General features: G+C 46.2%; 1 protein-coding gene across 1 annotated transcript; it reads right to left on the bottom strand.

Annotated features, from left to right (window-relative positions):
• Window positions 1–342: 342 nt before the first annotated feature.
• ZCCHC12 (zinc finger CCHC-type containing 12) lies at window positions 343–3,524 on the bottom strand. Its single transcript, XM_061135931.1, has 4 exons — window positions 3,315–3,524; window positions 2,913–2,964; window positions 2,572–2,722; window positions 343–2,175 (listed from the first exon to the last, which is right to left on the bottom strand). The coding sequence occupies exon 4, from the start codon at window positions 2,063–2,065 to the stop codon at window positions 857–859; it is 1,209 nt and encodes a 402-aa protein (XP_060991914.1). The 5' UTR covers window positions 2,066–2,175; window positions 2,572–2,722; window positions 2,913–2,964; window positions 3,315–3,524; the 3' UTR covers window positions 343–856.
• Window positions 3,525–10,705: the final 7,181 nt, after the last annotated feature.

Here is a 10,705-nt window from a genome sequence, read left to right as displayed (position 1 = left end):
ATTACCTCAGCACCAGCCTCCCCACCCACCCCCACCCCCCCGGCAGAATCTTCTGGATATGTTAGAGAAGAAAGCCTTTGAACGTTGTCAACTAGCGGGTGCCACAGTTTGGCTCTGTGACCTAAGGGACAGGTCAGCTGTGGTAAGGGGCTCTGTCCATTTACCTCTGAGGAAGATTTCAGCCCATTTCTTCTTCCCTTTTCCTCATCTGCAAAATGAAGTTAATCAAAACCCCACCTCAGTGTATAACCCCCCCCCCATTTATAGCTTTTCACTGTATTTTTCTTATTCCTTTTTTCCTCTACTTCTTCCTAAAATAATACACAGACAGTAAACTAGCTGCTGCTATTTATTGATATAGAAAGAAGCTCACAACATATATTATTTGCTGAAAAAATACAGACTTTAGAACAACACTTATATTTGCTCACTGTTATCTATACATATATCTATCTGGGTACATAGGTAAACGGAACTACCTAGAAGGACATTCATCAAAGGGTTGACAATGGTTATTTAAGGGTTGAAGGGTTTGGGGTAATTTGTACATTTTGCATTTGTCTTTACTGTTTTAATATTTAACAATGAATTATATCACTTTCACAAAGAGAATAAAGGCATCAAGGAAAGCAGCACACACAGAGGATTAGGATTAGGCAGCAGGGGATTAGTAGCAAGGATGGAGGTCAGGCCATCTCCCTCCACTATACCAATATTCAAGACCCTCCATCCTTCACCCCAAAAGAAAGCTGCCTTGTGGATTAATTTATGTGGTTAGAAGCATCCTTCCCCCATTTTTCCCATTGCTGGACTCTGCATATAGGTTAGGGTTCACTTAAGGCTGGGGGCTAGCACCTCACTGTAGCTCGAAAGGGTCACTGGGTTCGACAGGGGCCTCTCTTGACCTCTCCTCACTATGTGCCAGCTCCTGCAGGGTGATGATCAGATTTTCAAACATCTGGGCCTTGTTGCTCTCGTTGTCACAGCTTTCCTTTGAGTGGCCCTCTTCACCACAATATGAACAGCGAATTGTGTGTTTTCGTTTCCTGGTTCTACGCATATTCCCAGGACCATCATTCTTATACCCAGAACCCCCACTGGTGCAAGGAGATGGAGGCTGGGAATTGTTGGGGGAATCAATGATTAGCACTTGATCCTGAGGTCTGGCCCTGCATCTGGGGGGAGGAGAATCTGAGAATGAAAGTGGAAGGTCCTGAGACTCCTCCACCAGGATCACATCCTCATCTGAGTCATCAGGGGTATCATCTATCTCGATCACGTTACAGTCTTTATTATCAATCACTATGGGTGGGGAGCCCCCAAGTGCCACGGGGCTAGTTGCCCTTGCCACCACTGACTCAGATCTCTTGGCCCGCTTCTGTTTAATGAAAGTGTCATCCCAATCCTCTTCCTCCCTTATCATCCTGATTAACTCCAGGAAAGTGGGGAGACGCTCCTGCTCATTTGCATACATCCTGAGAAGATTCTTCAGCCTGAAGCGCAGGTCCCCATTCAGCTCGGCCCCTAAAAGGAACTGGTGCAGGCGAGACTGGTTGGCATCTTTCTGAGCTATGATCCCTGCCTGAATAGCATTCTGGAGCTGCACCTCTAAACGGATCACATAAAGGGAGGCTTTCTCCCCTTGCGCCTGCAGGGTGTTAAAAAATTTACTATGAGCAGTCACACTGCTTTCAGACTCCCCAAACACCAATTTCATGGCGTGCAAGAAATCTGCCACGCTGAGGTTGGGGTTGGCCGCCTGCAGCAAGAGCATCACCTCCCGTGCGGGGCCCCTCAGGGTTTTAATCAAGCGCCTGAGCTTTTCCTCTTCAGACATATTCCAATCTGGCAAGACCTCATTGACTTGGATCAGCCAGTTCTCAAAGGTTTCTTCCCCCTGGGCTGGCACCACCCTCCCCGAGAACAATTTCAGGTTTCTCTCTGCCAGGATGGCCATTAAAGGACCAAGACTCCTCTCCAGAGACCTTAGCATAGAATGGGCCCAAGGTGGCAAGGGTGCGTTCTGACCCCGGCTGTTACCCACGCGCGCAATGATGCTAGTCATGACGGACGATGTCCGGGTCTCTAAATGTTAACAAGATGCTCAGGCTTTTACAAAAAGCCTAATCTGCAGGCGTCCTGGGGGATTCTGTAGTCCTCCTACCTCAGTAGAAACTGTAAAAAAGAAACAAACGAAACAAAAGATGGGAGCAGGGGTTATTTTCTCCCTTCCTGAATATCCTGCAGTACATTTTATATCTGCCCACTACCCTAAAAATATCCTCCAGGAGACTGGCAATTAAGCCTCACGGAGCCAGCCGGTGTCTCGTGTTAGCACGATGCTTTTTACAGCCACTTCTATCCCTTCGCTCCGTTCAAGAGGGACGGCAACTGTTGCTTCTAATTCTAAGTGTAATAGTGTATGGAGAGGATAGTGGGCTCTCAAAATAGAGCACAGCGGTCACAGATTTGTGGGAATAAACAAGATCTCATTAACCTCCTCCGGTCTCAACCACACCCCCTTCTTAAAGTCCGCTCCCCAGCCCGCCCCGCTATTTCTCAGATTCTTACAGGAGCTCAGGAGCAAGTGCGCGCCTTTATTTCACTTCCAGCTTCTGCAACCGGTGGCCTCCGTGGGAAAGCTCGCCTCCGCGCTTCAACCGATCACTGTCCACCGGGGGTCGCCGATCTGGGACCTCAGGGCGTCAAGACTGCGCCGCCGCTGAGGGCAGGGCAGGGAGGGGAAGGGTCAGAAACAGCCTCATTCCTCATCCCGCTTCCTCCTCCCCGCCTCCCACCCCCCACCCTGCGGCCTCCGCAGCAGCCAGGTGGAAAATTCCTTCTCCCACCTTCTGAATACAAGCCAAAGAAGCCCCCCCATTCCATTTCCCCCGGGGAAATCGTCGTCCTACCAGCTCTGTAATCAGCCGCACAGAATTCAAGTTCAGCTTCGGCTCTGGTGGCCTGCCACCGAGAAAGAGAATCAGAGTTGGAGACGCACACCCACATATTCCTCCCGCCGGAAGGAATGGGGAGATGCAAAGGGGGTTCAAGGCAGTTTGCGATTCTCCCACCTCCCAAACGCGCCCCTTGCCCCCTCCCCCTGAAAACGCCCCCTTTCTCAATCCAGGCAAATCCTACCCATTCGGCAGCATCCAGTGGAACCCCACCTCCTCCCTCAGCGCAGCCAGGCCGCGGGAGGGCTCCTTCCCCTGCCGCGCAGTCCTCTATTCCCTAAACTGGGACCCGCCAGTCCTGGTAGGGCTTCCCCCTGCTCTCTCCGCGCGGGGCAATCGCGCCCCCCCTTTCTTTACCTGTGTTGGGCTGGTGGGCACCGGACGCTTTGGCGTCGACAGCTGCGTCTCCGCCTTCGGTCTCCGCGGCCCTGCAGGGGAAAAAGATGGGCGCCTCCTCAGCCGCTGAGCTAGCCGGGACCACCCGATGAAGCTGCTTCGCACGGCCACCCTGAGACTGGTAGCCGAGTCGAGGCAGCAGTTCCCACGGCAGCCGCGGCAGCTTTTATCCTCAGCTAACCGAGACAAAAGAGCCTGACGGGCGGGCGGGCGCGGCCAATCAACGGGGCGCGGGGGCGGGCTTCCCGCGCAGCCTCGGGCGGGATACAAATGCTCGCCGGCGGTGGAGGGTGGAGATGAGCAGCAGGTCCCCGCGAGGTCAAGTTGTGCGGCTTGGTTGTGGGAACTGGAGTTTTCTCGAGTCTTCCCTTCTCCCTCTCTCTGTCGGTTCAACTTTGGGCCTTGGAGCCAGGTGCATTAAACATGAGGCGGAATCCAAATCAAATACGCAGTAAAAGTTCTTCACCTTTGTATCGGGGGAGTGGAAAATAAAAGCGTTAGCGTTTTCTTTGTGCGAATAGCTTACACAGACTTTTTTTTTTTTTTTTTTACTGTGAAGGAGGTGGCAGTACTGCGTCCATTTAACAGTGAGGGGACTTGTGCCCTCAGACTGTTTAACCAATACTCACTAAAGGATGTGTGCAAGGCTGGCTGCCTCAATCATTTTGGGGTGCTTATTGGAAATGCAGATTCCTGGGCCTGGCCTGTGGGAGATTCTGACTTACTAGGGCTAGAGCTGGAGGGTGGGGGGTTGTATTTTTTTAATTGGTGTTTAGTTGCTATACGATGCTATGTTAGTTTCTGTTGTACAGCAGAGTGAATCAGTTATACACATATCCCCTCTTGGTCACTGGAGTATTGAGCAGAGTTCCCTGTGTTACACAGCAGGATCTCATCAGTTATCTATTTTATACATAGTAGTGTATATATGTCAATCCCAATCTCCCAATTCATGCCCCCTCCTGTCCCCTCTTGGTGTCCATCCATTTGTTCTGTACATCTGTATCTCTATTTCTACTTTTTTAGAAAAAAAAAACACACACTGTATTTGATTTGGAGGTGTCAAGAGGATGGTGAATAATAGACCTGCTTCCAACGTATCTCTGGAAGAACTGATGCTGAAGCTGAAGCTCCAATACTTTGGCCACCTGATGTGAACAGCCAGCTCATTGGAAAAGACCCTAATGCTGGGAAAGATAGAAGGCAGGAGGAGAAGGGGACAACAGAGGATGAGACGGTTGGATGGCATCCCTGACTCAATGGACATGCGTTTAAGCAAGCTCCAGCAGATGGTGAAAGACAAGGAAACCTGGCATGCTACAGTTCATGGGCTCACAAAGAGTCAGACATGACTGAACTGAACTTCCAGTGTATATGTTCACAGCATACCTATGCTGACATGCAACGACAGAGCAGATATTCTTCCTGGGGTCCATGATCTTCCTGAAATTGTTTGCAAAGGTTTTGGATTCTGTAGGATACTGAATAATGTTCACCCAAATATATCAAGTCCTAAGCGCGGGAACCTTCCAATGTTACCTTATAAAGTGAAAGAGTCTTTACTGTTCAGTTCTGTTCAGTTCATTTCAGTCGTTCAGTCATGTCTGACTCTTTGCAACCCCATGGCCTGCAGCATGCCAGGCCTCCCTATCCATCATCAACTCCCAGAGCTTGCTCAAACTCATGTCCATCAAGTCAGTGATGCCATCCAACCATCTCATCCTCTGTCGTCCCCTTCTCCTCCTGTCTTCAATCTTTCCCAGCATCAGGGTCTTTTCCAGTGAGTCAGTTCTTTGCATCAGGTGGCCAAAGTATTGGAGCTTCAGCTTCAGCATCAGTCCTTCCAATGAATATTCAGGACCAATTTCCTTTAGGATTGACTGGTTTGATCTTGCAGTCCAAGGGACCATCAAGAGTCTTCTCCAACACCACAGTTTAAAAGCATCAATTCTTTGATGCTCAGCATTCTTTATAGTCCAACTCATACATCTATACATGACTACTGGAAAAACCATAGCTTTGACTAGACAGACCTGTGTTGACAAAGTAATGTCTGCTTTTTATTAACTTGTCTAGGTTGGTCATAACTTTTCTCCCAAGGAGCAAGTGTCTTTTAATTTCATGACTGCAGTCACCATCTACAGTGATTTTGGAGTCCAAGAATATAAAGTCTGTCGCGATTTCAATTGTTTCCCCATCTATTTGTCATGAAGTGATGGGATCAGGTGCCTTGATCTTCGTTTTTGAATGTTGACTTTTAAGTCAGCTTTTGTCACTCTCCTCTTTAACTTTCATCAAGGGGCTCTTTAGTTCCTACTTGCTTTCTGCCATAAGGGTGGTATCATCTGCATATCTAAGGTTATTGATATTTTTCCCAGCAATCTTGATTCCAGCTTGTGCTTCAACCAGCCCGGCATGTCACATGATGTACTCTGAATATAAGTTAAATAGACAGGGTGACAATATACAGCCTTGCTTCTTTCCCAATATGGAACCAGTCTGCTGTTCCATGTCTGGTTCTAACTGTTGCTTCTTGACCTGCATACAGGTTTCTCAGGAGCCAGGTAAGGTGGTCTGGTATTCCCACCTCTTTAAGAATTTTCCACTGTTTCTTGTGATCCACATAGTCAAAGGCTTTGGCATAGTCAATAAAGCAGAAGTAGATATTTTTCTGGAACTCTCTTACTTTTTCAATGATCCAACGGATGTTGGCAATTTGATCTCTGGTTTCTCTGCCTTTTCTAAATCAAGCTTGAACATCTGGAATCTCTCAGTTCATGTACTATTGAAGCCTAGCTTGGAGAATTTTGAGCATTACTTTGCTAGTGTGTGAGATGAATACAATTGTGCAGTAGTTAAAACAGTCTTTGGCATTGCTTTTCTTTGGGATTGGAATGAACACCAACATTTTCCAGTCCTGTGGCCACTGCTGAGTTTTTCAAATTTGCTGGCATATTGAGTGCAGCACTTCCACAGCATCATCTTTTAGAATTTGAAATAGCTCAGCTGGAATTCCATCACCTCCACTAGCTTTGTTTGCAGTGATGCTTCCTAAGGCCCACTTAACTTTGCACTCCAGGAGGTCTGGTTCTAAGTGAGTGATCACACCATTGTGGTTATCGTTCTGCTGTGTATTCTTGCCACCTCTTCTTAGTATCATCTGCTTCTGTTAGTTCTATACCATTTCTGTCCTCTATTTTACCCATCTTTGCATGAAATGTTCCCTTGGTATCTGTAATTTTCTTGAAGAGATCTCTAGTCTTTCCCATTCTATTGTTTTCCTCTATTTCTTTGCATTGATTACTGAGGAAGGCTTTCTTATCTCTCCTTGCTATTCCTTGGAACTCTGCATTCAGATGGGTATATCTCTCCTTTCCTTCTTTGCCTTTAGCTTCTCTTCTAGTCTCAGCTATTTGTAAGGCCTCCTCAGACACCCATTTTACCTTTTTGCATTTCTTTTTCTTGGAGATGGTCTTGATCACTGCCTCCTGTATAATATCATGAACCGCCGCCCATAGTTCTTCAGGCACTCTATCAGATCTGATCCCTTTAATCTATTTGTCATTGCACTGTATAATCATAAGGGATTTGATTTAGCTCATACCTGAATGGTCTAGTGTTTTCCCCTACTTTCTTCAATTTAAGTCTGAATTTTGCAATAAGGAGTTCATGATCTGAGCCACAGTAAGCTCCCAGTCTTCTTTTTACTGACTATATAAGAGCTTCTCCATCTTCAGCTGCAAAGAATATAATCAATCTGGTTTTGGTATTGACCATCTGGTGATGTCCATGTGTAGAGTCTTTTTTTGTGTTGTTGGAAGAGGGTATTTGCTATGACCTGTGCGTTCTTTTGGCAAAACTCTTTTAGCCTTTGCCCTGCTTCATTTTGTGCTCCAAGGCCAAACTTGCCTGTTACTCCAGGTATCTCTTGACTTCCTACTTTTGCATTCCAGTCCCCTATGATGAAAAGGATATCCTTTTTTTTTTTTTTTTTTTTTTTTTTTGGTGTTAGTTCTAGACGGTCTTGTAGGTCATTGCAGAACCAGTAAATTCAGCTTCTTAGGCATTAGGTGTTGGGGCATAGACTTGGATTACTGTGATATTGAATGGCTTGCCTTGGAACCAAACAGAGATCATTCTGTCGTTTTTGAGATTATACGCAAGTACTGCATTTTGGACTCTTTTGTTGACTATGAGGGCTACTCCATCTCTTCTAAGGGATTCTTGCCCACAGTAGTAGATATAATGGTCATCTGAATTAAATTCGCCCATTCCAGTCCATTTTAGTTCACTGATTGCTAAAATGTCAATGTTCACTCTTGTCATCTCCTGTTTGACCACTTCCAATTTACCTTGATTCATGGACCTAACATTCCAGGTTCCCGTGTAATATTGTGCTTTACAGCATCAGACTTTACTTCCATCACCAGTCATATCCACAGCCAGGTGTTGTTTTTGCTTTGCTTCCATCTCTTTATTCTTTCTGGAGTTATTTCTCCACTATTCTCCAGTAGCATATTGGGCCACCTACCAACCTTGGGAGTTCTTTCAGTGTCATATCTTTTTGCCTTTTCATACTGTTCATGGGGTTCTCAAGGCAACAATACTGAAGTGGTTTAACATTCGCTTCTCCAGTGGACCACATTTTGTCAGAACTCTCCACCATGATCCCTTCTGTCTTGGGGGGCCCTTCATGGCATGACTGATCGTTTCATTGAGTTAGTTAAGGCTGTGGTCCATGTGATCAGTTTGGTTAGTTTTCTGTGATTGTGGTTTTTATTCTGTCTGCCCACTGATGGATAAGGATAAGAGGTTTATGAAAGTTTCCTGATGGGAAAGACTGACTGTGGGGGAAACTGGGTCTTGTTCTGATGGGCGGGGCCATGCTCAGTAAATCTTTAATCCAATTTTCTGTTGATGGGCAGGGCTGTGTACCCTCTCTGTTGTTTGGACCCAACTATGGTAGGGGTAATGACGGTAATGGTGACCTCCTTCAAAGGAAGAAGAATCCCACGGATAGAGGAGCCTGGAGGGCTACAGTGCATGGGGTCACAAAGAGCCAGACGTGAGTGAGCACACATATGTGCATCTCTAAATACAGTCACATTCCGAGGTGCTAGGGCTTAGGTCTTCCACATATGAATTTTGGGGAGACACAATTCAGCCCACAACACTATCTTTCCCCTTACTTCTGGTTCTAGGAAAGCATGTTTACTTTCCTTCATGTAGATTGTGATTAGGAGGTCCCTGTGGCAATTGATGCTTTTGAACTATGGTGTTGGAGAAGACTCTTGAGAGTCCCTTGGACTGCAAGGAGATCCAACCAGTTCATCCTGAAGGAGATAAGTCCTGGGTGTTCATTGGAAGGACTGATGCTGAAGCTGAAACTCCAATACTTTGGCCACCTCATGAAAAGAGTTGACTCATTGGTAAAAAAAAAAAAACCCTGATGCTGGGAGGGATTGGGGGCAGGAGGAGAAGGGGATGACAGAGGATGAGATGGCTGGATGGCATCACCGACTCGATGGGCATGAGTTTGAGTAAACTCCGGGAGTTTGTGATGGACAGGGAGGCCTGGCATGCTGCGATTCATGGGGCCGCAAAGAGTCGGACACGACTGAGCAACTGAACTGAACTGAACTGTGGGACTTTTGGGGGTCAGGGTGGTGGCAGCATGTGCTGCACAAATGGACTGCCCAAGGGCAAGGTTGTTGCTGTTGATCTTGTTCTTGACTGTTCTTGCTTGGAAGAAAGTGAATGATCCGATGTCTTTTGGCTGCTGTGGGGTTCCTCTTTAGCCTGCCAAGGTACTTCATCTGCTCCTTTCTGCTTTCTTATTCCCAATCCCAATAGTTAGAATGCTTTGGAATAGACAGTTCCAATTTGGAGATGAGGCACCTTCCAACTCAGGAGTGTGGCCTTTATCTTGTGGACAGAAGAGTAGGGTGCTGGTGGTGGAGAGTGGAGGGTGATGGAGGAAGAGAGAAGGTAGGTTGGTTACCTGGCAGGGATGAGGGTAATGCTGGCAATAGCTTATGGGTTACCTTTAGACTCTCTCTTCAGCTCCCCAGTGCTGTGAAATCTGACCCTAATCTCTCATCACACCCTTGTTCTGAATTTCTTATTAATTGATGAAATAATTTTTATTTTTGGTTGTGCTGGATCTTTCTTGCTTTGCACAGGCTCTCTCTAGTTGTGGCAAGAGAAGGCTACTCTCCATTGCAGTGCATGGGCTTCTCATTGTGATGGCTTCTCTTGTTGCAGAGCATAGGCTCTAGGGCATGTGGGTTTCAGTAGTTGTGGCATAGGCTTAGTTACTCTATGGCATATGGAATCTTCCTGGACCAGGGATTGAACCCATGTCCCCTGCATTGGCAGACAGATTCTTATCCACTGTACCACCAGGGAAGTCCCCTTGTTCTGAATTTAAATAGCTTTAAGGTAGAAATTACTAGGCAGTCAGTGTAGAACTCTGAGACCTCTATCTTGTGATCAGTAAACATCCCACTCCATTGTCCTGAATTTCTGAAATGTGTCTTTAGTCTGATAAGTTATCAGCACTCAGATCCAGGGAAGGGCAGTAATTAAATTCTGTTCCATATGCTTGAGGGCAAAACAACTGGTGATCATTATTCTTAAACCCATACATCTGGTCCATGGTAAAATGGCCAGAAGGTATGAAAAAGGGTGGAGACTTAATCCAAGGATCAAGAGAGGCCATAAAGAAGTTAAGTATTTTGACCTTTAAATTGATTGGTTAGAAATAATGTGATTTAAGGAAGGATATAAAAACTGTTATAAGTCCCACCTTGTGGAGACTCTTAACCCCTCTGAGAGTCTATGCTGAGAGCTTTGTACTTTACTCCTCTTTAATAAATCCTATTCACTTGCTACCACAAGTGTCTGAGTGTTCATGGATTCCATTTTTCGCTCTGCAGATAAGAACTCAGATTCCCATCTCAGCTTCATCACCAAATCAGGTGACCTGCAGTTGGACATGGTGGCATCATAAAAGACAGACTGGACCTCAGAGATCTGGCAAAATGTTGGAAGAAAATGGATTGTGTATCATGGTGCCTGGGTGGGGTCATTAGAACAAAGACAGGGTCACTCCATGTAGTGCTAGAAGAAGCATGTTGGTTATTGAGCATCATGGTCTCCAGTCTTATCTCTGGTCTCATGTTGCCAGGTGTCAGGGGACACTTCCAATTGCAAAGATTCAGGCTCTGGTGGCTCGGAGGAAGCCACATTTTATTTTCCAATTTCAAAAACATAAACTTTTAAAACCTGAAGGTTAGGAGTTAAAGCTTTCAGTTGAAACAGTATAAGCTACTTTTGACAGCCTTACTCCT

Source organism: Dama dama, chromosome X (assembly GCF_033118175.1).
Source record: "Dama dama isolate Ldn47 chromosome X, ASM3311817v1, whole genome shotgun sequence".
In the NCBI taxonomy this organism is placed as follows: Eukaryota; Metazoa; Chordata; class Mammalia; order Artiodactyla; family Cervidae; genus Dama; species Dama dama.
This window is presented reverse-complemented; position numbering and strand designations above follow the sequence as displayed.